The sequence below is a fragment of the Periplaneta americana genome, chromosome 3 (assembly GCF_040183065.1).
Source record: "Periplaneta americana isolate PAMFEO1 chromosome 3, P.americana_PAMFEO1_priV1, whole genome shotgun sequence".
Classification (NCBI taxonomy): domain Eukaryota; kingdom Metazoa; phylum Arthropoda; class Insecta; order Blattodea; family Blattidae; genus Periplaneta; species Periplaneta americana.
This window is the reverse complement of record NC_091119.1, coordinates 129,695,611-129,711,456: the sequence shown is the minus strand read 5'-3', so window position 1 is coordinate 129,711,456 and position 15,846 is coordinate 129,695,611. Positions and strand designations below refer to the sequence as shown.

Here is a 15,846-nt window from a genome sequence, read left to right as displayed (position 1 = left end):
AGAATCTGAAACATAGTAAAAGTAGCCTGAATAACATTAAAATTAAAATATTTTCTGAAAAACCTGAGGAAGATCCAGTTCCAGTTGCAACCAGGCTGGAAGCTTCTCTTCCAAGTTCTTAGTTTCTTGTTATTATAGGACAAAAATTTTTTAATCAAATCAGAAGCAAAGTAAACACGAACATTTCAAAAGCAAATAAATTTTGTTGGTTTGCAGAATACTCGTGAGATGATTGCAAGGCATAGCTCAGATTTTGGTGATCAGCTGCGCAAGCAAAATGAAGTAGCTCTGGTGATAGATGGTAAAACGCTTAAATATGCCCTAAGTTGTGATGTTAGAAGAGACTTCCTGGATCTCTGTGTTAGCTGCAATGTAGTCATCTGCTGTCGTGTTTCGCCTATACAGAAAGCTGAGGTAATTTACTTATTTTCTATCAAATTTGAATACGTGTAAGCACCACTTTATCTGTAACAGTGGTTTGATGTGGGATTAGATAAGTGACAGCCTGCCAAGATCTGTGACAAGTATCCTGAGATGTGACAGATAGCTATGAGTTAGCAGTGATTACATGACATTTACTGTGGACTGTAATGGTGCTTAGCCTATTCAAGTTTGACCCTTTCTTATGAAACCAAATATAATAAATACAGTATTGTTTATTATATTGAATTAGTATAAAACTCTTTGAACTCACTGTGTATGTGTGTGAGTGTGCTCGTGCATACAATTCTTGCAGCAGCAAGATTGTGGAGTTTGGAGAATCTTTCCCGTTGGAAACGAATGTAAAAATTATTCATATACTGTTTTTGTTTTGTTTTCTTATTTGTCCTTCAACTGAATGTCGTTTTGCAAGTAAATTAATTCTAACTATAGTTCATCCAGCAGGAGTATCATAAATATTCACTGAGAATGCTGTTGCAAGTATTTGCAAAGCACTAATGTTTCTGCTAATGCGCAACACTATTTTGTAACTCACTCTGACAATACTAGCATGATCAGTTTCATTTTCGTTGTGAAGTTTTCAGCCACAAATATGCGTTCTTTGTCTATCTCTTCAACAAGATCCATTGAGTGATGCAATGAGTATGTTTTGATATTTTGTTTAGTATTTTGTAACACACTAAACACTTAGCTGCATCGGTTTCTTTTATAAATAGAAAGCTTCCTTCACATATCTCTCGGAAAATTGTAGGCATGTAAAACCCTCGTCCCAACCCTAATGTACTGGCCATCATAAAAACGTAACAGTATGTTGCATTCAATCACTGGTATAGTATTTTTTATACAGAAGGATTTGTCCTGCCAAGACTTTTAAACAGTTAGATTAGCAGGCCAATAACATTTAGGGGTTGCTTGTGCCCTTCCACCTATTACCTGCAACCTCTAACTCCCGTAACACACTTCACTGAGAAGTATGAACTATGTAATATGTGTGGAGACAGCTTTGGTTTTCGCACTGTAGCGGGAAATATGTTGCTACACAGTGCAGCCATCTCTGTATAGATGATTAAAACATGTATTTTATTACGCCACATGGAAGGTAGTTTAATATTAGCTGATAGAAATAAAGTTAACATAAATTTGAACAGCTGACTTTCTATTAATTGTTCAATTTTATTCACCTAATATAAATTGTATAGCCTACAATTCGGATAGATTACCTGTGGGAGCAGGAAATACAGATGGAGTTAGTCAGGGTAGCTATGTTTTCAAAAAATCGCTAGCCGTTCAATGTCAGCTATGCCTTATTTCGAGCATTACTCCATGCTGAAGGACAGGATTTTCCACAGTTAGACAAATGCATTACATATTTCTCATTGTAGTGCGTTACGGACCTAAATGTCATTGGCCTGTTAATCGAACCAGTTTAAAACTCTTGGCAGGGACGATTTCTTCTGTATAAAAAACATACATCAATATTATAACTATTACATTATAATTCAGGGAAAAATGATTGAAAGAATTTTAAAAGAACATTACAATAAACTGATGTGTTTTATATGGAATGTATACCTACCACTAGACAGAGCCAACAGAATGTGTGACAAAGGTCATAAAACTGATATTTTCTGTCCAAAATCTAATTGTTTGGAATCCCTAGCGTTTATGGCAGTATTGTTGGCAGCACTGCTGCTACCATTGTTGTTTTTTTTTTTTTTTTTTAGTTAGCAACATCATCATAATCATTATCACAATTTTCGTCGTTATTGTTGTTGTTATTTGTATTTTCACTAATAACTGGAAAATTACAAGTTGTAAAGTTGTAATCTGAATGCATTGTGTTACAATTATAGGTAGTCGAATTGGTAACAACGCATACCAAAAGTATTACTCTAGCAATTGGTGATGGAGCAAATGATGTAGCAATGATCCAGAAGGCTCATGTTGGAATAGGAATCTCAGGTGTGGAAGGACTGCAAGCAGCTTGTGCATCAGATTATTCCATAGCACAGGTAGGTAGCACAGTATGTATGGAAGGACATGTCGAATTGAAGAAACTTAACTCATAACTTTCACACTTACCAGTAATACTTTTAGATAAGTTGTATTTTCTTCTTCCCGTCTTCTGTCAGTGCTCTGAATATATCTGAAACCAAAACGTTTCCAAGATTACTTACATCTTCATTTTCAGATAAGGAGGAAACAAATCTGTTGGGATCTCATGTATCTTATTTAATTAGCCAACTATCTCTCACTAATGGGGATCGAATTTCCTGCAGGTCCTGTTATGAATAAAGTAGTAGAGGCATAGGTTTCCTTGAAATGCTTGGCTTTCCCCTTTGTCACTTAAGAATTGCATTATAATAACAACAACTTTCAGGTGTTCAAATGAAAACTAAGTGGTAAATTTCCTAGTTGTTATTATAACTTAATTCTTAAGTGACGCAAAGTGTTAAAAGTGTGTATTGAAGCTGGATTATTTTTGTACAGTTTGTTCTTTAATGTTTTCTGTAGCTAGAAATCACTCAGTGCTCACATAATCAGTGTTGATTATTCTGTCATCGAATGCTTCATATAGAGTTATCACAGCCTACAAAGCTCTGTGTGCTGTGGTGGAATCTAGTTGAAAAAAAAAAATGAAAAATTACATTCGAAAAATATGACTATATGTGTTCTGTGTCTAAGGCATTAATTCTGTGTCTGTTATTCTCTTAGCACTTAACCATGTCAAACACCAGTCTTAACTTTGTGCAACGAGACTGCGTGAAAAATATGCTAGTTTACTGCATTCCAGTGTTTGTTATTTTGAGAAGTCGCATATTTATATAAATGAAAGCAACCTTCATCTGAAAATCTAATCAAATGTTGATGAATTTCATTGGCATTGACACCCTGAATAATCCAGTTGTAAAAATGTACCTGGTTTTCATAAATACATGGCAGTCATGCACCACAGTCACTTTATATGGTTTTTAATTTTCAGAAGTTCAGTTGGATTTCATGTGGAAGATTTCGAATACCTGTTTCTTGTGCAAGGCACCAGTCGCATTTTTAAGACCTAGTGTAGCACTAATCCCAAGCTTCTCCTTAGTGAACACACATCTTCCTTTTATTGTTCAATATAGATCGTGTCGTGACTATGCTTTATTAATTTTTATGCTCGACCATGCCGAAATGTAGTAATTATACACCTGGTAGCAGCCCTTTAATGGACCTCATTAAAGTACACCTATTCATTAAAGTTCAGGTGTTCCACCAATCAGAAAATACCATTGTAGCAATATGAAAGCGCAAGTATCTATTATTCTCGGATATGGAATCGAAAGACAACTAGCGCGAGACATTTGTTTCTCGGAAAAAATCAATACTTTCGCGTCTGTGCACATCTCACAATTTACGAGGTATTGCACAAGGTCAGTTCCGCTCCTCAGTCAGATAAGAATAACATGAATACTTATGAATAATTTCAAGTTAGAAATATGGTCGAGCATAAAAGGTCGTATGAAACTTGACTATAATGGTAATTAAGATGCTCGTATGAAAATTAAGATGCTCGCTTGCGCTCATTTCATAAACATATTCGCGTCTTAATTACTACCATTATAGGCTCGTTGGATAATGTACTATTGTAGACTCCCCATGTGGAGCATGAATACCTGAGTAATTTATGGGGAACAAGATTCTTATCTCTCTATACTTACTTACTTACTTACTTACTGGCTTTTGAGGAACCTGCAGGTGCATTGCCGCCCTCACATAAGCCCACCATTGGTCCCTATCTTGAACAAGATTAATCCAATCTCTACCATCATATCCCACCACCCTCAAATCCATTTTAATATTATCTTCCCATCTATGTCTCGGCCTCCCCAAAGGTCTTTTTCCCTCCGGCCTCCCAACTAACACTCTATATGCATTTCTGGATTTGCCCATATGTGCTACATGCCCTGCCCATCTCAGACGTCTGGATTTAATGTCCCTAATTATGTCAGGTGAAGAATACAAATGCGTGCAGTTCTGTGTTGTGTAACTTTTTCCATTCCCCTGTAACTTCATCCCTCTTAGCCCCAAATATTTTTCTAAGAACCTTATTCTCAAACACCCTTAACCTATGTTCCTCTCTCAAAGTGAGAGTCCAAGTTTCACAACCATCTCTCTATAAATTGTTTTAATGTACGAATCATATTTATTAAAAAACATTTTGCTCAGTAGAGTTTTTCCAACTTTCCATCATTAAGCAATATACAGGTTGAATCCTAAATGCCATGTTTGGAGATTGGAGTGTGATAGAGGATATTGTGACGATGAAATTTGAGATAGGAACCATCCTGGTATGATAATTAGTTATGAAGATATTAGAGGCAATACGTAGACTCAATTGAATAATAACAAGCATGTCCCATATTTATTCTGCGTTTAATTTCCTTTCGAGTGTCATTTATATTTGTTACTGTTGCTCCAAGGTACTAGAATTGTTTTCCCTTTTAAAGAATAAATTTCCAATTTTTATATTTCCATTTCGTACTGTTCACGAGACATAATCATATACTTTGTTTTTTCGGGATTTACTTCCAAACCTATCTCATTACTTGCTTCAAGTAAAATTCCCGTGTTTTGCCTAATAGTTTGTGGATTTTCTCCTAACATATTCACGTCATCCACATAAACAAGCAGCTGATGTAACCCATTCAATTTCAAACTCTCTCTGTTTTCCTGGACTTTCCTAATGGCGTATTCTAGAGCAAAGTTAAAAAGTAAGGGTAATAGAGCATCTCCTTGCTTTAGCCTTCAGTGAATTGGAAAAGTGTCAGACAGAAACTGGCCTCTATACGGACTCTGCTATATATTTCACTGAGACACATTTTAATTAATCGTTCTAGTTTCTTAGGAATACCAAAATATAAAATCTCTAGAGACTAATTTCTACATCCTCTCTTAATATTAATTTCATTTATAAAAATTATAAATATGTCAAAAGAAGGAACGTGATTTTTAACATTAAGGAATCATAATTTAAAAATCTAGGACTACCAGTACTGAAAATATTAATTAAACACCAAGTGATATTATCTCTTTTATTTTCAGTTTCGGTTCCTGTTAAAGCTCCTATTTGTGCATGGTGCTTGGAATTACAATCGGATGTGCAAACTGATTCTGTACAGCTTCTATAAAAACATTTGTCTTTATGTTATTGAGCTGTGGTTTGCCATATATTCTGGGTGGTCAGGGCAAATTCTCTTCGAGAGGTGGACCATTGGTTTATATAATGTGGTAAGTGGAATAAAATTTAGTATATTTATTGTTCCCATAGTAGTTTAATGTAGTCCAATTAATTAACTGAATGAATACGCCTTTAATAAAACAATTAATTTTGTCAAAATTTGCAATATTGCTGCGGTATCTTTTGGTCAAAATTTATTAAATTCGTGATTTATCAAAGGAGTGCTAAATCCCCACATGCTCATTTAAGACTTGTTATGGTGATATAAGCCTTGGGGAAGATTTTTTCCCAATATAGTGTGATTAAAAATTCCCACCAGTATTGTATGCATGCACGATCAATTTGCTAGCCAGAGAGCATTTCAACAGCTTGACCAATAGTTTATAGTACTTATACTACTCTAGATATAGTGGTTGCCAGACAACTTCTTTACTTTTACTGCACAGATTGATCAACATGAATCCATTGGGAGCCTTTGTATTTGGCGCGAAATTTATGTATACTGTTATACCATACTTATGTCACACAAAGAAGAGCATTGCTAAACGAATGGCTAATATTATTTTTTTGACCTTATGCACTCAGATTTCTAGTTCAAATGTCGGTACTGATTAAATTGTAATTAATTTATAATTATCCACATTTTAGCGAGTAACAGCTAATTACGTGAACTATTGAATACGAAGTTCTGAAGTGAAATGGCTTACTTACAGACAAAGCTATCTGAGCTGGCAGTAACATAAACTGTCATTGATGAATTTCACATCCTAGAACTACCAGATTCATTGTCAAAATTTGAAGTAAACACAAGCTATCTCTTTCATTATAGAGTTTAGTATGGTTTATTGTTGTAATGGGGTGGTTACATCCATAAAAAATTCCTAGTATTTATCAGTAAAAGTCGGTATATTAGCTCTTAGTTCTTACAGATTGTTAATCTTTTGGGTGAAATCCGAAGGCCTCTGTACTATTGTTGAGACTGGTTCTATTGTTGTGAACTAGATGGCGTCTGTAGATGTATTACTGATTTGTTTTGAATATGATTTTGGTGATGAATGAAGCTGGTGATATTCAGGGATGTTGTGACCCGAATTTCCTGGTATTTGCTTTACGGTTGAGGGAAAACCTCAACCAGGAAATTCAACCCAACCGGGAATCAAACACGGGCCCTCTGCATAAGAGACCAGCATGCTGTTCCCTACACCACAGAGGTGGTCATTGCAAACTTTATTTTGAGGTTTATCAGTTTTATAGAAATCATGAAGCTAATCCATAGTTAATATACGTTGCATGCAATTATCCAAGGCTATCCCTCACCCTGAATGGAAAGACACAACGAGACTGATGAAAGATTTCTCAGACTGCATTTCATTTTGTCATTGTTAATTTTTGTCCTCTCATGTCGTTTGTGAAATATTTTTGTAACTTCAAAGGTTCTTCTGCATACTATAATTTAAAGTTTCTTCATATTGGCCAAACTAAATAGTACTTAGTACTTACATCATAAAGTAATATTATAAATTTAATATTAATTGTAATTGTATTCATGCTATTATAGCTGTTATCTCCTGATAGAAGGGAAGAGAAGGCCTGATTGTCATATCCCTACCAAGTTAAATAAATAAATGCTAAATATTAGATAAATAAGTTTTGCTCAATACTTACTTTCGTTTTAAAACTTTAAATAGTTAAAAACGTTAAAAGCGTTACGATTTTAGAAAAGGTAATGTATCTTTATGACAGACAGGCCCCGTTTCAACACTGATGTGGTATCATCTTCAGTGTTCTTCGAACTTTAACTATAGAAAGTTATAAAGTTTTGATCAAGTGTTAAAGTGATCATAAGAAACAATGACATACTTTCGTTATTGTTAATTTTGTCATACCATAATTTTTAACTATTTTAGATTTATTTATTTATTTATTCTGGTGTAGTTAAGGCCATCAGACCTTCTCTACCACAACACCAGGAATACAAATACAATAATAGAAATAAACAGAAAAAAAAATACACTATATACAAAGTAAAGCTACACAAGAAATAAAGAGAGAGAAAAAAAAACACTATAAACAAAGTAAAGCCACACAAAAATATACACAGGTTGCAGTCACACAAACTGTAAATGAGTGATTAAGTACCGGTATCATAATTAATTGTATCCTAACTAATTAACTAACATAAACAAGAAACTTGCAATTTTAATCTAGATTAAAAAAGAAAAAGAAAAAAAACACAAATCAATACTTCTAGCAATACCTAAAAACATTAACTAAGACAAAATTTTCCAATTTAATTTTGAATTGTGATAAAGTCCGGCAGTCCCTGACGTCATTAGGTAACGAACTCCAGAGGCGAGGTATTTCTACAGTACTGGGTGTTCAGTTCAAAGTGTGTCATGGCTCACTGTATGCCGTCATGTGGCTAGTCATTGAGCCTAGAGAATTCAATCTTCCTATATTTCCGCAGAGGTGTATTACCTATGTGCCAGAGAAGTTGCCTGGCTAGTACAGTGTTCATTCTGAAGAATACTTATTGATACGTATGGTAATGCCTGTAGTGGCAGGAATGTGAACTGTTTGGAAACATGTACTGAGGTGAGTTTTTTTTTTTTACTGTCAGGATATGGAGAGAGGGTTAAGACGATTACATACGTATTTGTTGACATTAACCTCGACGGTCAACATAGACACGGAGCATTTGATTTGTGTTGTGGAATGTTGCCGTATGCAACAAATACCAAATAACAAATACCCTGCATACGACTTGCCCGTGCAAAACACAGTTCGAAAGAGGTTATAGTAGCACACAGACCGTACAGACCACCATCTGTTGCTATGACGTTCAAGTTATACTGTACATGTTCTCAAGTTCAGATTGAACGCCTTGATTGATAGGCAACTCCTCTGACTTAAAAGTTGAAACTCGCTTCAAATCGCTGACTCACAACAGTGACGTCATGACACACTTTCAAATGAACACCCAGTATAGAAATATGAGTATAAAGACGTTCTATGATGAGGGATAGAAAGAAGTGCTTGATGTCTGTTTCGAAAAGTTGTAAGAAATTGAAAGCGCGATAACAGATAATTCGGAGTAGAAGTATGCATGATTCTAAACAGAAGAGACAGTGAATGTATTGTTCTTTGTTCCTTCAGACGCACCCATGAAAGTAACTGGAGGGAAGGTGTTATATGGTCAAATTTACGAGTATTGCAGATGAATCGTATGCACATATTATGAACACGTTGTAGTCTCTCAGCTAAGAGTGAACTTACATTAGTTAGCAAGGAATCGCAATAATCAAAATGGGGCATTACAAGCGTCTGAATAAGATTCTTTTTTTAGACTAAGTGGTAGAAATTCTTTCATATGGAACAAGGAGTAAAGTTGAGAAAATATTTTTTTGCAAATGTATGTTACTTGAGTGTTCCAATTTAGATCGCTATCCATAAAAATGCTAAGATTTTTAACTGTTTCACTGTATTTAACAATAATCCCATTCAATATTATATGTAGTATAGTACTACTATCAAGAGTGCTTCGTAGACGATTATGTCCTATTACGATTGCTTGCGATTTCTCTGGATTTAACCTTAATCCAAATTTGTGTGCCCACAGTGAAATCGAATTCAAGTCTTCGTTTATTTTGTTTATTGCGTCACTAGTCTCGTCAAGGTGGAAATGCAAATAAATTTGCAAGTCGTCAGCATACATATGGTATCTGCAGTGTTTTATCATATTAGTCACGTCATTAATATAGATCATGAAGAGTAAAGGTCCGAGAACTGATCCTTGTTGAATTCCAGATTTCACGACACACCATTTTGAAGAATAATCGCATGCAATGACACATTGTTGAAGTTCGCGAAGGTAGGATTCAAACCAAGTAACAGAACTTTCAGAAAGATTCAGAAGTCTTAATTTACATAATAGAAGATCCGTGTCAACTGTATCAAATGCCTTACTGAATTCAAGTAATGTCAGTAATGTTAATTTACGTTCATCCGTAGCTTCACGTATATCCTCATTCACTTTTAGTAGTGCTGTAGTCGTACTATGTCCATTTCTGAACCCGGATTGGTATTCGTCCAGTAAGGCATGTTCGGTTAGATATTAAATATAGAACTACATAATATGGTTTAAAGTTAGTAAATACTGGCCGAAATAATGCGGTTTCCCGTCAATACACTGTGTTCTCTGTTACAGCTCTTCACTGCTGCTCCACCTCTGGCTATGGGTCTGTTTGACAAAGTTTGCTCTGCAGAAACCATGCTGAAGTACCCAGCATTGTACAAACCATCTCAGAACGCAGATCTCTTCAACGTGCGGGTGTTCTGGGTGTGGATCTTCAACTCTCTAGGCCATTCTGTGCTCCTATACTGGCTGCCATTGTTAGCAGCCGAAAAAGATGTGATTTGGAGTAATGGCAGAGAAGGAGGCTACCTACTTCTTGGAAACATTGTTTACTCTGTAAGAAGTACACACTAAATCATTGATTCTTTAATGATCTCTATTGCCAAGAATGTGGAAGATTTTCGCGTAAGGTAAAGCTTGTATTTGACTCTGCGACAGAATGCAGTATTGTGACAGTCGTGTAGGATGTGATGCAATATGTTATGATGTTAGACAGTCAGTGATGGTCACAGATACCTGTGTGATCATAATATCCCATTTATCCATCACTGTACTACAGAAAGATACAAATCAATTCATTCATCTTTTTCCTAGTTTTAAAGCTCTGCTCTTCACTTAGATTTATAGCAGTCTTGTAGAAGTATTAATATTTTTTAGATGATGATTTTTTCTTTCATTTTTAGATGTTTTATATCCATTTATTTTTTCTGTTCTGCAGTGAATATGGTCCGAGCTGATTTGTGTGGACCTTAAGGAATGATACTGTATTTTTGTTAACATGATACCGATATTCCCATTTCTTGTTTGTTCCAATCTAGTAAGTTATGTTAGGTAAAAAAATATAGTCACAATGAAAATTGAAATTCGGTCTAAAAATACTAGAAGAAATCCATAAATTAATTAAATGTAAATATTTTAGGTGTGTTCATTTAAATATTACGATAAAAACTTGCAATTGCCGTGATGCCGTAATTTTTATGTACGAATTTTTACCTTCTGTGTAGTAAATTGAATTATTCTACAATGCTATGGACAAAACATCGTAAAAAATCAATTGTTTTTGGGAATTCAATAAGATTATATATCAAAATTTCCTATTTTAAAGAAAACAATTTGAAGGAACAAACTTATATTAGACTTCTTTCTTACTCTCACTTCAAGAATTAATGTCTTAAAAATGATATTAATGAGTTTCTTTGTAACTTCTATGTAACATATGATGAAGGATGGATAGAACAGAGAAAAACTCTCTCCGGCACCGGGAACCCGGGTTTGAGTCCCGCTGCTGGAAAGAATTTTTCTCTGTTCTATCCATCCATCATATGGTAACACAGAATTCCTGCACGGAAATATCATATGTACTTCGGTACATCATAATAATATTCTACTGTATGTAACAGTTTTTCTAATTATGAAGCTATTCAGACTATGGTGAAGTGATAGAGAGTTACGAAATAGGGAGTAAAGAAAATTACTGGAGGGGGGCAGTTAATAGTGAGTAAAGAAAATTACGGGGGAGGGGAAGCAGTATTGGTACCTCTTTTCAGTAGAATTCTTTTTCTTTGATACAGTAGCCTAATTATCTTTCATTGATTACTTTCCTGGGTTCTCCTTTTCCATTGGCTTATTTGAGGAAACTTAAGATCGTTTTTACATAATCAAGCCACCACATAACTGGTCTTCCTACTTCTCTTTTTTAACACAAAATGGATCGTTAAAAGTGACCCTCTGTTCTAAAGAGATGTACTAGCTATCTCAACTGGTTGTCTTTTTTCAGTTTGATTACATCTGGCTCTTTATACAACTTGTAAATTTCTTATTACATCTTATGCGCTAGATAGCTCCGTCATTCACCCACCCATATATTTTCCTCAGAACTTCTTTCCTTTCAAACGTCATAAGCTTTTCTACATTTCCTTTATTCACTACATTTTGTTTCTTTACCAAGAAAATGTTGTTTGTTTAAGCCAGTGGTGACCAACTCAGCTACTCTTATAAAGCAATGTGTGTGCTCATGAGTGAAAAAGAGCAACATTGGCATTGCAAGCAAGCCATGTGCAGGAATCTAATCATTGAACTGATAATTGTGTGCCAATAAGAGGCGAGAACCTCCATGTGTTATTGCTTATACCCAAAACCTATGTAGCCAAAACATTTTGAACATATGCCTAGAGTTTCATCTTTGATGCAGCAACATGCTGGAGGGGGCGTTCTTTTTTTACCCGACAGAGTCGCCCAGGATGCGTCGTAGGAGGCTAATCTATGCTACATCCACGATGAGATGATGGAGATTTGGGATGCCACAGGGGAACTTGAATTCCCAGAGAAAATCCCTGTGTTACCTAGACTATAGACGTGTCCAACACAAGTTATAAATCAGGGATATGCTGGGAATCGAACCCAGGTTCACAGGATTATAAGTCCAGCACTCTAGCCACTAGACTATCGTGCTGGTGGAAAAGGGATATATATACACACACTCTACACTGACTTATTAGTGCGGTAACAAACAGATGAGTAATAAACACGCAGTGAGTGGTGTAAGCTCGAGTATCAAAGGGTTGTTGCGTTTGAGTGCTCGTGCACAAAGAACACGAGTTGGTCACCACTTCCATAATAACTTCTATTTGTCATATGTATTCTTGAATTTATTTCTGTTGTTATATTATCATCTATAAACTTGGCCGGCTTTAATTATTTTGGGATTCTCAACAGTACTGTTTTACAGTGTGAGGTTGTTGGCCTTGCACCCACCCCCAACCTGGAAGGCCAAGACTCTTCTGTCAGAGTTGCCCTAACTTAGCTGTTTTTCGGCTCCATGCAGTGACTTTCAATTTTTCCATAGGAATAGGATTTGGTAGTTGTGTAAGCTGATGACCTTCCAACTAGAGCATTCTATTAGTCCCTCTGAAGGGGAGGAGCATGGGCTGGGGATTGCCCTCGCACATAGACTGCTTGGGTGGCCCATTGTATTACCCGAAAGGGAATGGTATGCATGTCATAAGACCCCCTGTGGGTTGCTCTCGAACTCCTCTACAGCCTACAGAATCTCTTTACCTTTCCATGTAGGCATCACCATGGTCCCTCAATTGTGGTCCTACAAGTTACCATGAGTCCAGGGGACAGTACATGATACATAGCACTACCACCAGCAACTTACTAATGACTATATATCATGGGGTCCTGGAGCAAGCCCGAAATATGGAAAAGAAATGGAGATGATGATGAATGAGGGAAGTGTAATTATGATCCCGTAATGAATCTGAGGTCCAACACCGAAAGTTACCGAGCAATTCTGCTTCAGTTGGTAAGGGAAAACCTCGGAAAAAACCTCAACCAGGTAACTTGTCCCAATCAGATTTGCTCGTTTCACAGTCAGAACTAACTAGAACATTACTTGAGATTCTATGGTAAAATCTACTCGGCATTAGTCTTCCCCAAAACTGCTAACCAACCATTCACTCTACACTTTTACTTTGACTTGGGACCAACTATGTCAGTAGTCTGAATACCTCACCCCTTAAGAGTTACCCAGTCCACTACCAAAGCTGGAGTTATTTTGATTAGACATCCCACAGATCTTAGTCATTTAAGTCAGTCTTTGGTGGATGAATTGATTATATATCTGTGCTTCCAGACATTATCACTTATAGGCCCCTCCAAACTCTGCTAGTTCAGCATTCCATTTCTGAGATGGGGACACCTGGAAGGCTGATGACTAGCAGAGTTGAATTTTGGCTTCGGTGAGAAACAGCTTGTACATTTTCATTGGACTCCTCTGATTCAAGAATAGGGTTGTTTAATATGTCTTTAATCTATTTCTTCAAAGGAAGTCATGCTGAGGATTTTAAGTATCTAAGGCCTCTGAAATATAACAATAGGCCTGCAAGCTAAATTCGATAGCAGTAAAACTATACCGATACTAATTGATAGCTTGATGTTGTTTTTCAGTATGTAGTTGTGACCGTGTGTGTGAAGGCAGGTTTGGTGACGAATGCGTGGACGTGGCTCACTCACCTGGCTATCTGGGGCTCCATAGGCACGTGGTTTATCTTCCTAGTCATGTACAGGTAACAATTCATGCTTGGGTAATAAATTAAATTATTCATAACCCTGCTTAAACTTTTAATATTTAAATTCATCACAATGTTTGTAATGAATGTCCATTTCATGTTTGTCAATTGTTTACTTGATATGAAATTGAATGTTAGACGAACCTAGGTTTCTGTAAGGAAATAGAGGTTTATTTCCCTTTCATAGAGACTGAATATACAGGGTGGCCCACTTAACTCTTTCACCTCCAATAGTGTGTGAAATATTTCAGATATACACAAAGCGACAATTACAAGTTAAATTACATTGAAGGGGACATCTGATACACGTAATGTATTTTTTGTCCATGAAATAATTTTCAAGATATTAGAGTCAACTTTCTTTTTTTAAATGGGAACCAACTATGTTTTGTATTGCAAATGTTGCGCTAGCTCTGTCTAATAATAACTGACTACTTTACAGACTGTTTGAATGTCACTGGTAAGAGTAAACATAAACGATGTCTGATGCATCCTTCCTTATAATGTTGACTTAATTGAAGATCAAACACGCTTATAGTACTGTATACTATCCAACTACCCTTATTTCTTCAGTTCTGTACTGGACAATTGAACGATAAGACATCAGCGAGAAATCTGATTGCACACCGGAAATTTTGTGTTTTGTTTTTAGAGAATAATTGTTTATTTTTTTATTGTACACTACTTATGTGTCTCACTTCACAATATACAACATTTCCATAGTATTAAAATGTACAGTACATTGTGATTGTGATTTAATTGACGCACAAATCTAACTGGAATATGTCCTCCTTCTGTTCAATGCTTGGTCATACATTGCTTATGTTTACTCTTACTGGTGACATTCAAACAGTCAGTAAAGTAGCCAGTTGTTATTAGACAGAGCTAACACATCATTTGCAATGCAAAACATAGTTAGTTTCCATTTAAAAAAAGAAAGTTGACTCTAATATCTTGAAAATTATTGCATGTATAAAAAATGCATTATGTGTATCAGATGTCCCCTTCGATGTAATGTAACTTGTAATTGTCGGTTTATGCATATCTGAAATATTTCACACATGCTATTGGAGGTGGAAGAGTTAAGTGGGCCACCCTGTATATGTGTCCCTTGTCATGTATTTGTTGTGTGTTATCGTGCGAGGTGGCTTTGTCCATATTAACCAGATGACTAAGGAATCCCGCTGTTTGTGAAAGTTTAAGGCTTGTTCAGTATCTGCACAAGAGGAAGACTGAATGTGCCACGAAGTTCAGTTCACAAGAGTAGACAACTGTAAAATTGCAAAATGGAACACTACCTCCATGCTCATGTGTTTTGTTGAACTTTTGTCTATTATTGCGATTTAACATGTAGCATTTGATATGGTAATATAGTCAACCGTGACAGGCTACTTAATATTCTAAAAGAACATCATGTTCCAGAATAAATCTGCAGTGCCTGGGAAAAGTGATATAAGTCAGTTTCCACAAACCTTTTTTGATAATTTATTGACAACTTACGGAACAAGAGACATAAGTATTTCTCCCATTACAATAATTCATACAGAAAAAAATGAAATCGACATAAACCAGTGTAAGTTAACAATAAATTACCAAAAGGGTTTGTGGAAACTGACTTATGTCACTTTTCCTAGGCACTGCAGAAATAATCGTCGCAATTTATCAAATCTGTAATAAGAATCGCATATCTGTAACAATTGAAACAAGGCTGCAACCTTTCTTCACTTCTTTTTATTATTTACATGGGTCATTCAATAATTAGTGGCAAAAATGTTTGTATGTTGTGCTATCAGTGGTAAATTATGCTAGCTGATAACAGTGAGAAAGAAGAACATCTGATGTGTGTTATCTGTGAGTTTGAAGCCAGTAATCTTATTTATAAGATATTTGTAATGAGTTTAATTTGTAGACTGTTATCTGTAGCGCTTTAAAATATTTAGCAAATATGAACAAAGATGCTTCATTAAAATTCAGAT

At 35.7% G+C, this 15,846-nt stretch overlaps 1 protein-coding gene across 19 annotated transcripts in view; it reads left to right on the top strand.

The window, feature by feature from the left end:
- ATP8A (ATPase phospholipid transporting 8A1) overlaps positions 1-15,846 on the top strand; it is a 415,740-nt gene that overhangs the window by 340,902 nt on the left and 58,992 nt on the right. For 18 of the 19 annotated variants that reach the window (XR_011331403.1, XR_011331402.1, XM_069821593.1 and 15 more), the window contains 5 exons: positions 217-414; positions 2,295-2,453; positions 5,527-5,712; positions 9,870-10,133; positions 13,749-13,867. Coding sequence is in view for 17 of the 19 variants with exons in the window: in XM_069821593.1 (XP_069677694.1) it covers positions 217-414; positions 2,295-2,453; positions 5,527-5,712; positions 9,870-10,133; positions 13,749-13,867 (926 nt within the window). In the remaining 2 variants the exon portion in view is untranslated. Of the gene's footprint in view, positions 1-216; positions 415-2,294; positions 2,454-5,526; positions 5,713-9,869; positions 10,134-12,866; positions 13,465-13,748; positions 13,868-15,846 lie in introns of those variants that run through there. The other variant, XM_069821601.1, reaches the window with a different exon arrangement.